This window comes from Nelusetta ayraudi, unplaced genomic scaffold (genome assembly GCF_046127955.1).
Source record: "Nelusetta ayraudi isolate G7.1 ecotype Tasmania unplaced genomic scaffold, CSIRO-AGI_Nayr_v1 ptg000146l, whole genome shotgun sequence".
NCBI lineage: Eukaryota > Metazoa > Chordata > Actinopteri > Tetraodontiformes > Monacanthidae > Nelusetta > Nelusetta ayraudi.
The window spans coordinates 1,506,227-1,524,064 of record NW_027466196.1 but is presented as its reverse complement, the minus strand read 5'-3'; the positions used below and the strand labels follow the sequence as shown (position 1 = coordinate 1,524,064).

Sequence of the window (17,838 nt, the reverse complement as noted above, 5' to 3'; positions counted from 1 at the left end):
CGAATCAGCTTTGAAGTGATGGACTTTATTCTTTTTTTTTTTCAAACTTTTAATGTTCCGGGGTTGTTGTTGTTTTTAAGTTATTGGCCCAAGCGTTGCCTCTTTTTAACGGCGTCAGTTATTGTGAAATAATAGGAAGAAAAAGAAACGTTTTGAATGTCTTGCGTTTTAAGACAAGACGTTGAGCGACGGTGCGTCTGACGTCAGCACGTTAACCCCGAAGCGGAAGTGAACACGTGGGGTCAAAGCGGAGCACCGCGCATGTTGTGTTGCTGTGAGCTACTCTTCTAAGGTAGAACCCGAACCCTTCCCCCCCCCACACACACACAGGCACACACACATAACACTCGTTCCGAACGGTAAGTGACGTCACGGCCGCGTGTCGTCGGGCGGCTGCTTGGGTAAAAGTTGACGGAGCTCAGCTAGCTCAGCTAGCCTGCTAGCCCACCAGCTAGAGTCCCTTCATGTTAGACGTGTTTTAGCCGTGAGCTTGCCGCGTTGAATTTACCCCCCCCCCCCCTTCTCTCTCTCTCTCTCTCTCTCTCTCTCTCTGGTCCACTGTTCCAGGACCGGAAGTGAACCCCCTTGCCGCTGCTACTCCTCCGTCATGGCCGTGAGGGCGTCGTTCGAGAAGAACAACGAGATCGGCTGCTTCGCCAAGCTGACCAACAACTACTGCCTGGTGGCCATCGGCGGCGCCGAGAACTTCTACAGGTGAGGGTCACGTGACTTCGAGCGCCGAGCCCCGTGCGCGCGCGTGACTTCACTTTTAATAGAACTCGTCGAGCTGCGTCCCTTTTGCGCCGTCTCGAAACGTCGTTCCGAGTGACGTCATCAGAGTAAAACTCACTCTGTCACTGGTGTGGTCACAGACACACACAGACAGACACACACACCCCAGCTGACAGTTGTGTGTGAGTTTTTAGCGGTAACACAACTCCAGAAATCAACACAATATTGTGGAAATGAACAAAGCAACTTGATTCTATTTCCTTTTTTCATTTTGTGTGTGTGTGTGCAGTGTGTTTGAAGGGGAGCTGTCAGAGACCATCCCGGTGGTCCACGCCTCCATCGCCGGCTGCCGCATCATTGGGAGGATGTGTGTGGGTGAGTGGAGCTCCAGGACACGTACACACACACACACACACACAGAGTGACCTCTGACCTCTGACCTCCCACCAGGGAACCGCCACGGCCTCCTGGTGCCCAACAACACCACGGACCAGGAGCTGCAGCACATCCGCAACTGCCTGCCGGACGGCGTGCGGCTGCAGCGGGTGGAGGAGCGACTGTCTGCGCTCGGCAACGTGGTCGCCTGCAACGACTACGTAGCGCTGGTGCACCCCGACCTGGACCGGGTGAGACCACGCCCCCCACACGCCTCTGGGTCCCTGGAGGCAGAGGGGCGTCCGGGGTGGCACTGCCTGCCTCTGCTGGGCCAAAGTTGGCCCGCAGGCCAGAGTTTGACACCTATGAGCTAGGGAGCTGATTTCTCACTGTTTGTGCCGCTAGCTAAGCTAGCGAAGCCCAACCTGGACAGGGTGAGAACAGGACAGTTTAAATGGTTCCTGGTGTTACTTGAGCATGTTGGCGGCGCCCCCTGTAGGACAGGTAGCAGGTAGCAAGTGGTGTCACCTCCCATCATCAGGACGCAGCAGCCAATCAGGACGAGCCGTGACCTCACGCAAGGAAGAGTCCAACTTTTCTGGGGATTTTTTCTCGGAAAGATTTAAAAATCCACAACTTGGACGAACCGTGTTTGAGGTCAAAGGTCATCCTGTTAGCCTATTTACAGGACTTTATTTTTGAATTGCTGCCTAATGGGGTGGGGGGGGGGCTGTTTGGAGATTTTGGCTGCAGTACCTCGGGTGGCCAGTGTGGGGGGGAAATCAAGTTCTAATTGTGCATCCATGGCTTGGACACAGGAAATGGGCTGAAGGGTTTTTCCTGCTGACCAATGAGTGACCCCCCCCCCCCCCCCAGGAGACGGAGGAGATCCTGTCGGACGTCCTGCAGGTGGAGGTCTTCCGCCACACCATCGCCGGCCAGGTCCTGGTGGGCTCCTACTGCGCCTTCAGCAACCAGGGCGGCCTGGTCCACCCCAAGACCTCCATCGAGGACCAGGACGAGCTGTCGTCGCTGCTGCAGGTCCCCCTGGTGGTGAGTGAGGGCACTGCCGCTCAGCTGGGGGAGGTCAAAGATGAGAAAGAAATAGAAAAGAAAATAATAACAATAGTAGTAATAATAATAATAACATGTACTGATGGAAGAATGACATCACATTAGAGATAAAAATAAATAAACAATGATGAAAGTAAAACTAGAGATTTTAAGTGTGTGTGTGTGTGTGTGTGTGTGTGTGTGTGTGTGTGTGTGTGTGTGTGTGTGTGTGTGTGTGTGTGTGTGTGTGTGTGTGTGTGTGCAGGCGGGCACGGTGAACCGGGGCAGTGAGGTCATCGCGGGGGGGATGGTGGTCAACGACTGGTCTGCGTTCTGCGGCCTAGACACCACCAGCACAGAGCTGTCCGTCATAGAGAGCGTCTTCAAGCTGAGTGACGCTGCACAGCCGTCTGCCATCAGCACCAGCATGAGGGACTCCCTGATAGACAGGTGACTGACTGACTGTCTTACTGACTGTCTCACTGTCTGACTGACGGACTGTCTCACTGACGGACTGTCTGACTGACTGTCTCACTGTCTGTGTGTATGTTTACTGACTGACTGTGTGTGTGTCCTTGCTAACTTGCCCCCCTCCCTCTCCACAGCATGGCGTAATCCCCCCCTGACCCCCCCCCCCCCAAACAGCGGTGGACGTCCCCTCCTCAGGATGGCGCCCCCTGCTGGACACTCTTGGTAAATGCAGCTTTTTCTGGCTCACTGCAAACCTTTTGGATTTTTTTGGTTGTCTTGAGAGCCGACTGTGCTGGCGCCCCCTGCTGGCTGGTGGTGATCAGATGTGATCCACGATGGTCTTCTCCACTTCCTCCTCCAAACTGGGACAGTTTTTGGTATTTTCCTCCCACTTTGGAGTTCAGTTTTTGTGTGCGAGCGCTCGTCTCTGTGAAGAATCCACCTGACTCCCAGACTCCGCCCCTTTTACCGCTGTTTGTTTGCAGCAGTGTCTCACTGTCTTGTACAATAAAATCAATATGACAACATTTTATTATTGACCCTCTGGAGCTTCTGTCCTGCTGCTGCTGCTGCTAGCATTAGCATCTTGTCTGTCACCGATTGGCTTTTCTATTGTTTTAATACCATTTCTTGCATTTATTGAGACTTGGCTGAGAACGAAGCAAAGCTGCTCGACGTCACTTTGAATCTTTTACTGGACAGGAAACTCTTCCATGTTTGTGACTCAATGTGTGCAGGTCGTCGTTTCACCCTCGTGTGTCTTTTAGCATGCTAACGCTAAAGTCTAAGTGTTCTATGGGGGATTAGCTCTGGCCAGAGCTAGCTGCGGCTCCGCTAGTGACAATAGAAATGTGTGTTCCAGTGACTCCGACTCCTGACTTGTTCAGTGAATCAAACCAATCACGTGGCTCAACCAATGACACCAAAACAGCAGCAAACTTCAAGGCAACTTCCTTTCATTTTATTACTTGGCAAAAGCTTTGAATACAGTAGCAATGCGTCTCTATGTACACCGTCCCAACAGCGACACCACACTTTGATTACACGATCGTTTACGCAGTGTTTTTGTTTTGTTTTGTTTTGTTTAAATCCTTCAAACGTAGATTCTGTCAGTTTGTTTATTTGGGAGACGACAGAGGTGTAAAATCAATGTTCATTCATAACAACAATAATAAAAAAAAAGAGCCTTTAAAACATGCAGGGTTTGTAGTGCAGCGCCTCCTCCGGCCTCTAGGGCCTCGATGCTAACACAAAATGCTAACGGGCGCACCAACAAACACACTTCCCCCCCCCCCCCCCCCCCCCCGATTGTTGTTGGACGCGTCCTCGAGAACTCGAGAAGGGACCCGGGCCGACTCTTGGTCAACATGTGCAAAACGAGCTCGTTAGTTTCCAACGTTGCAAACTTTTCATTCTGTCTAAAACTGATGATGCTACCATGACTAGCGCAGAGCTAACACCATGCTAAGAGGAGGAGTCAGCAGTGCCACCACCAGGAGAGGGCAGGCAGCGTCTGCTGCTGCCGTCCGATGGATCGGTTGATTATTCTGGTGAAGTTTAGGTGTGGTACCACCCACGGCAGGATGTAGCAGCATGTGGCTAATGCTAAAGCTAGCTCTGATGAGGCTAATGCTAAAGCTAGCTCTGATGACTGTACAGTGGTGGGGTTGATATTGCACGTGTTGTAATAGCTACAGGGGTTGACGGTGGCGCTAGGTCGGTTAGCTCCGTTGTTAGCTCGATCGGTAGCTAGCGGTTAGAGGGGGTGGGGGGCAGGATTAAAGAACAACCCGTAACATCAAACCTATTCTACAGTGAATATACAGATTAGAGACGTTTCTATGTGCATTAAAATGAAACAATTAGAAACAACTAAAAAAATGATTACACACTAAAAAAAAAATAGTTGAAAGGATGGCGATGGATGAGCGACGGCCTCCAGCAGGGGGCGCTGGGCTGCGTCACTACGTTTCCTTGTTTCCTGCAACACCCTTTCAAAATAAGAGACTGAGAGGCGCCAAACCGACGGCTCGTCGTCGTCATTTCTCCCCCCCGCGTACTGACCAATGGGATGAAGTGAAATGAAGGGGGCGGGGTCAACTAATCCCCCTTCCCCCTCCCCCTAGCAGCCGAAGGTCTCCTGCGAGGCGTAGACCATGTAGAGGAAGCCGTCCTCGTCGCGCTCCTGCTCGTAGATGTGTGAGATGGAGGTGGAGACGGAGACCATGCTGTGTTGGTTGACCAGCAGGAAGAAGGCCTGGGTGGGGTTCAGCTGGAGGCGGCGCCTGGCGGAGGGGGGGCGGGGTTAGTGTTCGGCTGCTAGCTAACAGCATCGCAGAGAGATTAGAAGGCACAGAAACGACTGGAGCTGCGATTCCGTGTGTGTGTGTGTGTGTATGTGTGTGTGTTTGTGTGTGCGCTCCTACCTGATGATCTTGACCAGCTCGCTCATGTTGACGTGGTCCGGCACCAGGAACTTGGTCTTGTCCAGAACTGGCAGCTGCCGCTCTCCCCTGTACCGCTCAATGATCACCTGCAGGGGGCGCACATACACACACACACAGTCAGGCTGCTGCAATGTGTGTGTGTGTGTGTGTGTGTGTGTATGTGGACTCCTCACCGGGATCTTGTTGGGATGCTGCTCTCGGATCTGCTGCACCTCCTTACAGCGGTCAGCTGGGAGGACACACACACACACACACACACACAGTAAAATAAAATCTTATTTCTTCGTAATTATTTCATCAAAAGTGCTCGCAGGGAGTTTTGAAGAGAGTGACAGTGCTACACTGCCCCCTGGTGGCTCATCGGCTGAGTAACAACAACACACATGATCCTTGGAGGTATGGCCACACACACACACACACACACACACACACACACACACACACACACACACACACACACACACACTTGTGGTTGTCGTTGTTGTTGTGGGTTCATTCACGTCAACAGTGAGTTTCGAACCCTCCTCCCGGGTCACGTGACCACACAGCTCCTTATTAGGGGTCAAGGGTCTGCATGGGTCTTACACAACAAGGTGGTAGCAGTGTGTGTTTGTGTGTGTGTGTGACCCCCTGATGATGTAACTTGCCCGGTCGCGCGGGGTTCCTCCCCTCCCTCGCTAGGTGTCAAATCACACCGTCAATCACACGACACGTGACCCGCGTGTTGTTTTGCTAAACAGCTGGACGACCATAGGTTCACTAGCCACCGTTAGTTGCAAGACTAGTTAGCTAGGCTGTTAGGTAACTGGAGCTAGTAGCCTATTTTCCAGGTAAATGTTTACTAGCTCACGGCTAACTAGGCTGCTAGCAATGACAACTGTTCAAAAAAACAAAAACAAAAAACAAACACCGCTAGTTAGTAGGAGCTGGTATCCTCCTCCAGGGGGCAGCCGAGCAGCGGCTCGCTGAGTCTCTTTAACGCTCATTTCCCGTCGTGTCATCGGCCTGCGCAGCAACAGCGACCCGCCACAGCCACCGCGCGGCATCGTCTGACACCAAAGCACCGTTTTTATTTCCCCTTCCGCTTCGAGCTTTGTCCCTTTAACAGTTTGCTGTGCCGGGGGCAAACACCGTCCTCAGCCTCAGCTAGTTAGCAGGCCGCTAGCTGGCTAAGCACCCAGCTAGCGGCCCTTTGCTGTTGTGCTGTGTTGTGTTGCGTTGCGTTGTGTTGTGTTGTGTTGTGTTGTGGCTCTCACCGAACGTCCTCCGCTGTCTGAAGGGTCTGTCGGACGGCATGTCTGCGGCTGCCTCGCTGTTTGTCTGTCTGCCTGAGCTCCAACACACACACACACAGCAGGCTGGGCGAGCTGCTGACGTCACCGCTGCTCTCTTAAAGGGGACGCGACCGATCCAGACTGTAGGTCCTGGCGGTGGAACTGAACTCACTCACTTATTATTGTTAATAAGTGAGTTTGTTGTTATTGTGGGTCTTTCTTTCTTTCTTCTCAGACGGGAGCTCCTCTCCCGCCGCCGTCACTTTGCACTGGACAGGAAGTGACGTAATGTTCAGGGCTGCTGACGGATGACTTTCCAGATTGTTGACGAGTCAAAAATGAACGTTCCTTTTTGAACCTGCAACGCAGAAAGTCCAGTCTCGCCTCGCACTTCCGCTCAGTCACAAAGGACCTGCGGCGATGCGACAGCGGACTTCCGGGCTATTTCAAAATAAAAGGATAAAAGGAAGTGGTCGCTCCTTTAATCCCGCTCGATATATAAGAGATCTGTACATCCCGATACAAAACACTTGAGTTAAACTCTGATGCTTGAGTTTGGATATGTTGGTTGTTCAATATGTTGCATATTATTTAGTATAGTATTAGTAAAGTATAGTTTAGTAGAGTAGTACACAAAGATGTTGGCAGTAACAAAGTACAAAAATACATTCCTAGTGTACTTGAGTAGGTTTTTCAGGAGTCAATTCAGTCAATTCAGGTTCTGCGTCCTTGAAGTGCGCATTTTGAAAGGAAGTTGCATCATAGCACTGCGCGAAGGCTCCTCCCAATTCCCGAGGGTGCTTCGGACGTTAAAAATACGCACTCGGAAATACGCACTCGTTTTAGCCGATTCCAAGGCTGCACCGCTACTATCCTTCACGTACTTGGTATCCCATGATGCTTTGCGTGCTGCTGCAAAGCATCGTGGGATCCTGGGAAGTCAGCTGAAATTAGCGGCATGCACTGGTTAAGACACGACATATAAATCTAAATATTGAAGTTTCACATAAAGTATCCAGTTTTTAACGTAGGATTTTATTTATTTGATCATCCAACGGCATCGTTAGATGGCGAACCAATGGTTAGCTTGATGCTATAAAAACGTCACTTCTGGGGTTGGCCAGCAGGAGGGAACGGCGGTGACGAAACCAGGAAATACGCTGAAGGCTAGACCGTCCCGAGTGGTGACCAGGAAGGCGGGGTTTGGTCCGTCCTTCTAGGCTGGGAACTCTAAGAACGCTTCCTTCAGAAGGAGGACACTCGGTCTCAAGGGTGCAGAACCTGAATTGAGACACAGCGTGTGATTCACCTGAATCTTTCTTCTTCTTTTCCTCCCTAACGTTTGCACACAGATGTCTCTGCTCCCTACTGCCCTCTACTGCTCCCTACTGCTCTCTACTGCCCCCTATTGCTCTCTACTGCCCCCCACTGCTCTCTACTGCTCTTTACTGCCCCCTACTGCTCTCCACTGCTCTCTACTGCCCTCTCCTGCTCACACTGGAAACCACAGCAGTCACTCTTTGTCATTGCTTCTTCTTCCCACTATGCTGACGTTGCGATCAAGTTGCTTTGAGTGTCTTCAATAAACTCAGTTAAAGTGGATTTCTGATCCCGTGTGTCAGCAAATGATGCCCAACCTCAGCACCACTCAGTCTGATCCCCCCCCCCCGGTGGTCACTGCAGGTATTTCAAGGCGCTCTGATGAAACTGAAAAGAAATCTGTCTGCCTGTCTTATCAATCTCTCTCTCTCTCCCTCAGCCAATTGTGCCCAGAAAATGAAGCTGAACTCACAAAAATACTTTTGAGTGCTTTTTAATTTGTTACAAACACCGGGCAGAGGGTGGAGACGGTGACCAGCAAAATAAATAGAGGGCGGTCAGAGGCGAAGCTGGAATGCTCATTTAAAAAAAGAGGGATGGAAGCCTGACTTCCTGCTCTCGCGCCCCCTGCAGGTTGTCGGCTTCTCTCCATTCAGGGAGACAAAAGAAGAGAAAACTGGGGGTGGAAGAGGGAGGAGGTGGAAGAGGAGGTGCGGGAGGAGCAGCGGCCGTGGCTCCTTCAGTCCGACGGATTCTGGATGACAATCAGAATGTAGTCTTTGTCTGGCAGGACACAACAACACACACACGCTGGTAAAAATCTAACCCTGGGTCACATGATCAATCCAATTTCAAACTAAAACAAAATAAAAATCACACGGCTCTTTTTGAGTTGCAGCCTTCTGGTTTAAAATCAGCAGGAAGCTTTTCCCACCAGCTGATCACACAGTTAAATATCAAAAAACAACAACAACAAAGCAACAACAACATTCTGACTGAGCAGCACAGCATTCTGGGAGGTGTAGTCTCAGCGCTACAGGTGCTGTACAGCAGCAGCAGCTCCAGCAGTGGTTGTGTATTGGACCTCGAGGGCCAAATTTGGCCCGCGGACCAGAGTTTGACACCTACGTGCTGCTGTAATTCTGAGATAAAGACAGAAATTCTGATTCTAGAAATGTTGCAACTTCTCATCCCACCTGGTGACCCCGTGACCCGCCTACCTGGAGCGATCATGACCTCGTTCTTCTTGGAGCGCATCCTGAGGAAGGTGAGGTCGTTCTGGGGGTCGATGTCCCTCACCGTGCTGCGGGCCTTCATCACCAGCTGGTGGATCAGACCAGCGTACTGCACCGTGCTGGGGTTATCCAAGGTCGTCTTGATAGGGATCCCTGGAGAAGGAGCAGGAGGAGGAGGTGGAGGAAGAGGAGGAGCAGGAAGGGGAGGATGAGAAGCAGGTGGAGCAGGAGGAGGAAGAGGAGGAGCAGGTGGAGGAAGAGGAGGAGTAGGAAGAGGAGAAGGAAGGGGAGGAGGAGCATGTGGAGGAGGAAGAGGAGGAGGAGCAGGAGGAAGAGGAAGGGAAGCAAAGAAAAGTTCCAGGGTTGAATGTTTTGTTCATGTTTTGTGTGATTGTTGTGCTGCTTTTAACCCGAACTTGTTTCAGTTGAGTTGCTGGTGTGGACGGTGGCTCAGGAGGCTCAAAATTGTCAAGATCAGCAAACATCGCGGAGTTGCTGTGCCAGTCATGAAATGTTAAGCTAACAGTTGCTATCGGCTATTGTGTGTGTGTGTGTGTGTGTGTGTGTGTGTTAATAGATTTTTCAATTTCAGTTTTGTGTGCTCACCCTCTGAGTTGACGATGATGATGCCCTGGACGCCCTTCTGGCCCTGGATCCTCTTCAGGGTTTCCTCCACTTCCGACTGTCAACACCAAATCAGCCCCGCTTGACGTCAGCAAGAAGTCCGCACAGAGGAAAAAAACACCACCGGAGGGCGACAGCGAGCCGCGACAGCTAGCCTGCCAGCTAGCACGGCGACGCCCTGGCTAGGCGGCTAGCAGGCTAACTCGCGCCTCCGGTGCCTCACAAACATTCAACACACAACAAAGCAACACAACAGCGGCGTGGCGGCAGCTCTCCTACCATGGTGCTTCAGTGAGACGACGGCAAACCGGAAGTAGCTCCGAGCTCAGCGGCTAGTGGACCCGCTGTGCGGCTGCCGAGTGTCGGACCCTGGGCCTGCTGCTGGAACCGGACCGGACCCTTGTGACGTCACTCTAGACCCCGTTTCACGCTGATTATCGATCAGTGGCGGATGATCGATACTCGTCCTGCCTGATCGCTGCGGGTTTGTTTCTCTCTCACGCGCAATGCAACCCAGCCTGCTACTGAGCTGTGTTGGATCCGTTAGCACCGGGATGGGCAAGTATCAACATCCGGTTTTCACAGTAAAATCACATTTGCCACAATAAGCGAAGCACTTTGACTCGGTACTGTGGCGGATGTTCAAAAATAAAAAGCAGCTGGAATAGAAACCTCTCGACTCTCAGTTGTATTCGAATGAAAAACAGGTTTGTGTTGCTTTAATCACGAATTAAAGTCAATTTCCAGGAAGAAAAAAAAACTATTGGGGAAAATACGTCAACTTCCGGGTCAAGGGTCGTGGTGCCGCTTCCCAGACTCGGAGGGGGAGAAAAGGTGATGTCATTAACTGTTGAACCTGGTAACCAACCAACCAATGACGGTAGTTGAGCGGCAACGACAGCAGCAGTCAACAGTTTGGACTCAGCCTGTGAACTGCATGACCATTGACTGCAGTTTCTCTCTGAAGGCGTCAACACTACGGATGAACTACGTATGGAATTATGGAGGAAACAATAAAAGTGTGAAATAACTCAAACGCGTTGAAGTGAATGGCGGTGTTTTTCTCGTCTGAATAATTCCGTGTATCTCGCTCATATATGTAATGTCTCCAGTATCTGCAGTGTACACAGTTGTAAAGATTAAATAAAGGACACTGGATGAGAAGGTGTGGCCAAACTTTCCGCTGGCAGTGTATAAAGCAGCACTCAGTGATTGACGTGTCAGTGAAACACGGTGTGTTGTTGCTTTCCGGTCGACGGTTTGTTGACTTTCACTCACAGTCCTGCAAAATAAACACGCGCGATTGGGAAAAAAAGAAAAGAAAGAAAATGTAAAGTAAACAGAGACTCGGAGGCAAAGTGGGCGCGGCCACTAATGACGTCAAGGCAGCGACAACCGGTAAGAGGGCACCGGAAGTGCTCAGATTGAGCCTTCAGAGTAAGAGCGAGGTCTTGTTACAGTGACGAGGTGGGAATGAATGCAGTGATGGTGTTAAATGAATCATGTTTTTGTGTGTTGCAGTTTGAATGCGACAACAGCAACTTTGAAAGGTTGCGCGCCGTGTTTTGTTGAGTTTTGTTGATTTTGCGAAGGTGTGGCCACTAAAACGGAAGTTAAATCCAGGCGTGCGGCGATTCGTGTTATTGACTTTTGACTGTTGTTGAAACCTCTGAGCGGAAGTGGCGCGTGACTGTGACTGGGCTTGACACAACATTCCGCCCTGTTGTTGTCAAAAAAACAAAAAGTTGCGTGCGGAAGTTGCGGAGCGCAGCGATGGACGAGCCGGACGCGGAGTTCGGTGAGTTGGAGACTCGCCGCTTTTTTCCTCTCTGGCGCTGGGGTTTAAAAAGGGGCGGCTCGACCTTTGACCTCCGGTCTTCCACTTTCCCGCCAACTGAACGCACAGGTAGGATCTGGGCGGGTCCAGCGGCTCGCGGGTTTTGGGCGGGTTGGCGCCACGTGTGTTGTTGTGACCGTCGACACGTTGAGCAGGTTTTCATTCACTCGCCGCCGAGCGACACCGGCGGCTTCCGTAGCGGTGAGCAGCGGACTCACCTGTACCTGCACCTGCGTTAATCATCTACCTGGCTCAGCTGATGAGAGACAGCGTCCACCAGCCGAGGCTACAATAGAAACATAAATAAATGCATAAATGTTGGGTGTTTGGCAGTAAAGAGAGTTTGGACGTCAATATTATTGTGTTAGAGTTCTGTTCTATTCTGACTCCACAGAGTTCAGTTGGTTTCTTTCTGGCTGTTCTCTTTTGTTATTGTTGCTGGAATGATGTCAGTTTCCCCACTGTGGCATTAATGAAGGCCTCTACTGAACCAGAACCAGTGCTACTGAGCCAGTGCTACTGAACCAGAACCAGCGCTACTGAACCAGTGCTACTGAACCAGAACCAGTGCTACTGAACCAGCGCTGCCCTCTCTGCTGGAGGACTCCGCCCCTCTCGGCCTCAACACTTCAAACAATGCCAGAGGGACAGGAGTGGATCCGGACGATTAGATTGGTTGATTGGTTTAATGGATTCTATTGATTATTTCATCAAATGATGGAATCATAATGGAAGAGCTTCATGTTGTGATGCAGTGGGAGAGAAGATGCAGCCCAGTGTGGCCAATCAGCAGAGAGCAGAGATCATCACACACACACACACACACGGATGCCACAGAGTTCCTCCACTGATGAGGAAGAAGCAGCTGGTGTGTGTGTGTGTGTGTGTGTGTGTGTGTGTGTGTGTGTGTGTGTGTGTGTGTGTGTGTGTACGTACACACGCACACACACACACACACACACATTAACTCCTCCCAGTGTTTTCCAGCCGAGCCGCCGAAGATAAAAATAAAGACGGCTTTGTGTGTGTGTGTGTGTGTGTGTGTTGGTCCGCGCCGCACAAACACAATCGCACAATAGTCCCGCCTGAGGACACAAATAGCAGCGAGGTGTGTTTCCCCTCCGAGACCTGCAGGAGGCAGCGTGAGAACTGAAGGGCGGAGCCTCGTGTGTGTGTGTGTGTGTGTGTGTGTGTGTGTGTGTGTGTGTGTGTGTGTGTGTCCTTTTCTTCAACCACACTGTTGACATCATCCTCACACCCGATTGGCCCCTCATAAGATCAGGCCAATCAGCAAGAAGAGGCGGAGCTACGCCGGGTAACTTTAGCCTCTGCTAGCTGCTACTGGTGATTGGCTGTGGATGGGCTGGAGTTTGGCTCTGCCCACTTCTGAGTCTGATTTGAACGTGATGAAGGCTTCCTCCAATCACAGTCCAGCAGTCTGGTCCAGGCCTTTAACCTTTGACCCCTGACCTCCTGAACTCCTCATCCAGGTGCAGTGGATCCAAACATACCAGATGAGGGACCTTCAGCGCCCCCTCCTGGCTGGCTGGACGATGTGCACGGATACCAGGGACACAAAGGAGGAGGTCAGTAGTCTCCTCCTTCCTCCTCCTCCTCCTCCTCCCCTCTCTTCTCTCTCTACCCTCCTCCTCCTCCTGCTCCTCCTCCTCCGTTCTTCTCTCCAGGAGACAACCCTCTCTCCTACTCCTCCTCCTCTCTCTCCTCCTCGTCTTCCTCTTCTGCCTCCTGCTCCTCCTCTTTACCTCCTCTCTCCAGGAGACCACCCTCTCTTCCTCCTCCTCCTGTCTCTCTCTCCTCTTGTCTCTCCTCCGCTCTACCCTCCTCCTCTACCTCCTGCTCCTCCTCTCTCCAGGAGACCACCCTCTCTACCCTCCTCCTCCTCCTCAACCTCCTGCTCGTCCTCCTCCCCTCCTCTCTCCAGGAGACCACCCTCTTTACCCTCCTCCTCCTCCTCCACCTCCTGCTCCTCCTCCTCTCCTCCTCTCTCCAGGAGACCACCCTCTCTACCCTCCTCCTCCTCCTCCTCCACCTCCTGCTCCTCCTCCTTCACCTCCTCCTCCTCCTCCTCCTGCTCCTCCTCCTCTCTCCAGGAGACCACCCTCTCTACCCTCCTCCTCCGGCCTACCACCCCCAGCCTGAACTCAACAGGAACACCTCAGTGCCCAACGTCAGGTAGCTCACACACACACACACACACACAGTCTCTCTCTCTCTCCCTCTCTCTCATTCTCTCACCCCCCCCCCCCCCACACACACACACACCCCTCTCCTCAGGGTCCCCTCAGTGTCTGAGGATGTTGCTCGGGAGGCTCTGCTCAGGTTTGTGGAGTCCAAGTGGAGGTACAGCTCCAAGCCTGCCAGGAACCTGGTCTTCAAGGACCTCAAGCCCGTCCTGGTCTACAGGGTAGGATCCTGTCGCTGCCCCCTGCTGGCTGCTGTCACATACTGCAGTGTGTTTCTTCTTCTGGTTCACCTGCAGTATCGACTGGAAACCTTCACTGAGACCCGGAGCAGCAACTGGAGCTTCGAGAGCTACAACGGTGAGAAGCTGTTGGCATCATCATCATCATTATCATCATCATCGTCATCTTCATCGTCATCACCATCATCACCATAATCATCGTCATCATCGTCATCATCATCATCATCGTCGTCATCTTCATCGTCATCACCATCATATTCATCGTCATCGCCATCATCATCATCATCATCACCGTCATCGTCATTGTCGTCGTCATCATCTTCTTCTTCTTCCTCTTCTTCATCACCTTCATCACAGTTGTTTATCCATAAAGACATTTCAACACTGTCGTTGGTGATGATGATAAAAATGATGAAGATGAAGATGACGTTGAAGATGTTGAAGATGATAGTGATGATGAAGATGATGATGTTGATGAAGATGTTGAAGATGATGGTGATGAAGATGATGGTGATGAAGGTGATGGTGATGAAGATGAAGATGATGGTGATGGTGATAAAGGTGAAGGTGATGGTGATGAAGGTGATGGTGATGTTCCTCCAGGCCAGCCAGTGGATGGTCCTCAGTATGGAGTCAGTCCTCAGCCCTGGGACATCCAGGTGATGATGCCTCAGAGGTTCTGCGACAGGGTGGAGAAGGTCCGCGTGCCGCACTCGTCCATCGTCAAGGTAGAGCAGCCGACTTCCAGCCCTGCAGTACCGGCCTCACACCAGCAGGGGAGCGGGGGGGGCAGTCCGGTCCAGTCCAGTCCAGTTCAACTGCAGGATGGTGTATAGAGAAGTGGGCGGTTGATACCTTCAATCTGATGTGTGTGTGTGTGTGTGTGTGTGTGTGTGTGTGTGTGTGTGTGTGTGTGTTCCAGGTGTGTCACATGTGCAGTGGTTGTGGTCGAGTGCGCTGCGGCGGCTGCATGGGTCGAGGTCGGGTGAGTCTCCTCCTCCTCCTCCTCCTCCTCTCCTGTGGTGCTGCACCTCCAGACCAGCGGGGGGCAGCGCTGGTCGCTCTCTCACTGCCGCGTGTGTGTGTGTGTGTGTGTGTGTGTGTGTGTGTGTGTGTGTGTGTGCAGAAGCGCTGCACCATGTGCCACGGCTCGGGGACCCGCAGGGCGCACAGCAACCACAAGAGGGGGTCCTCCTCCACCGTCTGCACTTCCTGCCACGGCAGAGGGAACAAGAGGTCAGAGGTCAACCCCAGGGTCAAGTTGGATGGATTGGTTGATCGGTCGACTCACTGTCATTCCCTCCTCCGGCCACCAGGTGTCTCTCCTGTCACGGTCACGGCTTCAAGACCTGCTCAGTCTGCCACGGCAGCCAGAACCTGATGCACTTCATCCAGCTCACCGTCACATGGTGGCGCTCACACACACACACACACACACACACACACACACACACACAAACAGTGTGTGTGTGTTTCAAGACTCAAGAACTTTATTTGTCACATTCAAAATCTAAACTCTGTGTGTGTGTGTGTGTGTGTGTGTGTGTGTGTGTGTGTGTGTGTGTGTGTGTGTGTGTGTGTGTGTGTGTGTGTGTGTGTGTGTGCAGGAAGAACAACAGGAGTGAGTTCATCCCGGACCGCCAGCCGGACTTCCCTGACGAGAACTTCCAGAAGGTGACTGGAGATCCGTTCTTCGTGGACGAGAGCGCTCTGGTGAGACCCCTGCACCGCGACCGCGTCATTGGGTCGACACGCCACTGCTAATGCTAACACTAACGCTAACGCTAACGGACACAGGTCTACCCCATCGAGGGCTTCCCAGACCAGGAGATCTGCGACGTCTCCAGGCGGTTGATCCACGAGCACCTGGAGCGCCACAGCGCCACCAGCCGCATCCTGCAGCAGGTAGGAGCTGAGCTCCGCCCCCTGCAGGGGGCGCCGTCCCCTCCACCGCGGTGGGACAGAGTCTGCTTTTACCAAAGTGCCTCACTGCCACACCAGAAGGAAGCCCAATAACCAGGCTCAGTATCGCAGTGACCCCCAGCCATGTCAAGACCGTCGCGTCGTTCTTTGCCAAGTTTAGCTTAGTGTTTGGTTTGTTATCGTGAAAACGATCACACAAAATAACGTCAAAGTTTAACGTAAAAAAAAAAACGTGAAACTTTCTGGAAAAATCGCGATAGTTCTACGAAAAAAAACCCAGGAAACTTTCACTCAACGAGGCGACCTGGAACCGTCGCATAAAAGCCTAAAACTTGCGCGAAATAACTTCATGAAACAAATAAACTTTAGCCCGGTGTTTGTGACGTGCTCCTCCTGCTGTTCCCCGCAGCGGCAGACGGTGGAGCTGGTGCCGCTGACTCAGGCTCACTACGCCTACAGCGGGAAGACCTACAGCTTCTTCGTCTACGGTGCCGAGAACCAAGTCTTCATGGCCAAGTACCCCTCCGCCTGCTCCGTCCTCTAGGGGCGCCGGCCATCCCGCCGGCCAACCGGGAGCAAGCCGTCCAATCAGCCTTCCGTTCCTCAACCTGATTGGTCCTCGCGGGCTCAGTGGGCTACTCAGGGAGGCGGCGACCAACACAGCCAATCACGTCGCAGCTCCTTTTTTTGACTGAATGCCAATTAAGTTTTTATTCAATTTTATTCATTTCAATCTTCTTAGTGATGTCACTTCCTGTTGCAACCGATAGAAGAAGAAGCCTTTCTTCCCGGCAACAGAGCGGTGCCAATATACATATACATATATATATATATATATATATATATATATATATATATATATATATATAGTATTTTACAAGTTATGTACATGATATAAAAACACCAAACAGCCGCTGTCTTATCGAGCTCGCTGGTTGTTGCTGCATTACCGCAGCCTGCCAGCAGAGGGCCCAGCTGCTTTGCCGGCTCTGCCGCAGAAACTGAACACTTTCTTCCGTCCTTTAAAAAAAAGAAGGGATTTCTGATTCTCAGGATAAATCAGGTATGGGCAAACTACGGCCCCGGGACCATATGCGGCCCGTTAAGGCTTTGTAATCCAGCCCACTGAACCAGAACAAATGGTATTAATAGTCCGTAATCCTAAAATAGCTGTTTGTCCTCCATGTCTTCAGTGTTTGGTGTTATTGTTTCCTATTCACCACAACACTCCATCCATCTGCTGCTGCTCCGCTACCCCCCTCTGGCACACTGTAGAACCCACTGTGAGCCACCAGTCAGACAGTTGGCCCATCCCTGGTCTAGGAGGTCCAGGGGTGGTTCTGGGGTGGGTCTAGGAGGTCCAGGGGTGGTTCTGGGCGGTTGTGGTTGATTCTAGGTTTGTTCTGGAGTGGTTCTGTGTTAATCTAGGGTGGTTCTGGGATGGGTCTAGGTGCATCTAGATTGGGTCTAGGTGTTTCTAGGGTGGTTCTATGTGGATCCAGGGTGGTTCTGGGGTGGGTCGAGGTGGTTTCGAGGTGGTTCCTAGTGGTTCTGGGTTGGTTCTAGGTGCATCTACGGTGGGTCTAGGTGGGTCTAGGTGGTTCTAGGGTGGGACTAGGTGGTTCTAGGTGGTTCTAGGGTGGGTCTAGGTGGTTCTAGGTGGTTCTGGGGTGGGTTACCACCCCTCCAAAACCTTTTATTTTTTTTTAACTTTTCTTCCATCCTTATTTTCTGAAGCTCAGCTCTGTTTATGGTGGATTTCAACCAAAGAAAGGAGGGGTTTTTGACTGTGACCTGGTACCAGAAGTGGTCCACACTCGTGGTATCATTACTGAGCTAAATGCTAACTAGCTGCTGCGAGTCTCGTACAGTCAGCCTTTGCATTTGTGCGGTAAAAACAGCAAACATATATCACAAAGATAAAGACACTAGAAGGTGACTACAAACATGGTGCTCGTGTAGCCAGATCCTGTCGGCCTGGCGCCCCCTGCAGGCAGAGATCAGCAGCCTGTCCATCTGTTGTATCTCTTTCTGTTTGTGTGTTTTAACAAACCTGTGTAATGTGTCCGAGCTCATAATAAAGAATAAAATCATGAGAAACTGT

General features: G+C 51.7%; 4 protein-coding genes across 8 annotated transcripts; 2 read left to right on the top strand and 2 right to left on the bottom strand.

Annotated features, from left to right (window-relative positions):
• Nucleotides 1-138: 138 nt before the first annotated feature.
• eif6 (eukaryotic translation initiation factor 6) lies at nt 139-5,752 on the top strand. Of its 2 annotated transcripts, XM_076013173.1 has the most exons (8): nt 139-292; nt 568-714; nt 1,022-1,107; nt 1,183-1,358; nt 1,984-2,160; nt 2,426-2,610; nt 2,766-2,779; nt 5,741-5,752. In XM_076013173.1, exons 2-7 carry the CDS (start codon nt 608-610, stop codon nt 2,773-2,775), a joined length of 741 nt encoding a protein of 246 aa, XP_075869288.1. In that variant the 5' UTR covers nt 139-292; nt 568-607; the 3' UTR covers nt 2,776-2,779; nt 5,741-5,752. The 2 variants fall into 2 exon arrangements, with proteins under 2 accessions (XP_075869288.1, XP_075869287.1); XM_076013172.1 differs by lacking the exon at nt 5,741-5,752 and having other exon boundaries at nt 2,766-2,951.
• Nucleotides 3,571-6,512, bottom strand: map1lc3a (microtubule-associated protein 1 light chain 3 alpha). Its single transcript, XM_076013174.1, has 4 exons — nt 6,335-6,512; nt 5,252-5,307; nt 5,058-5,164; nt 3,571-4,916 (listed from the first exon to the last, which is right to left on the bottom strand). Exons 1-4 carry the CDS (start codon nt 6,372-6,374, stop codon nt 4,754-4,756), a joined length of 366 nt encoding a protein of 121 aa, XP_075869289.1. The 5' UTR covers nt 6,375-6,512; the 3' UTR covers nt 3,571-4,753.
• Nucleotides 6,513-6,549: 37 nt separating this feature from the next.
• dynlrb1 (dynein, light chain, roadblock-type 1) lies at nt 6,550-10,148 on the bottom strand. Its single transcript, XM_076013175.1, has 4 exons — nt 9,811-10,148; nt 9,514-9,589; nt 8,893-9,060; nt 6,550-8,455 (listed from the first exon to the last, which is right to left on the bottom strand). The coding sequence occupies exons 1-4, from the start codon at nt 9,811-9,813 to the stop codon at nt 8,412-8,414; spliced, it is 291 nt and encodes a 96-aa protein (XP_075869290.1). The 5' UTR covers nt 9,814-10,148; the 3' UTR covers nt 6,550-8,411.
• A 1,061-nt stretch (nt 10,149-11,209) lies between these two features.
• ssuh2.1 (ssu-2 homolog, tandem duplicate 1) lies at nt 11,210-17,652 on the top strand. Of its 4 annotated transcripts, none has more exons than XM_076013170.1 (14): nt 11,210-11,329; nt 12,859-12,954; nt 13,480-13,561; nt 13,664-13,793; nt 13,869-13,929; nt 14,415-14,539; nt 14,734-14,796; nt 14,938-15,047; nt 15,128-15,220; nt 15,419-15,524; nt 15,609-15,716; nt 16,144-17,060; nt 17,093-17,216; nt 17,281-17,652. In XM_076013170.1, exons 1-12 carry the CDS (start codon nt 11,305-11,307, stop codon nt 16,276-16,278), a joined length of 1,134 nt encoding a protein of 377 aa, XP_075869285.1. In that variant the 5' UTR covers nt 11,210-11,304; the 3' UTR covers nt 16,279-17,060; nt 17,093-17,216; nt 17,281-17,652. The 4 variants fall into 4 exon arrangements, with proteins under 4 accessions (XP_075869285.1, XP_075869283.1, XP_075869284.1 ...); XM_076013168.1 differs by having other exon boundaries at nt 17,270-17,652; XM_076013169.1 differs by having other exon boundaries at nt 17,093-17,237.
• The last annotated feature ends 186 nt before the right edge of the window (nt 17,653-17,838 follow it).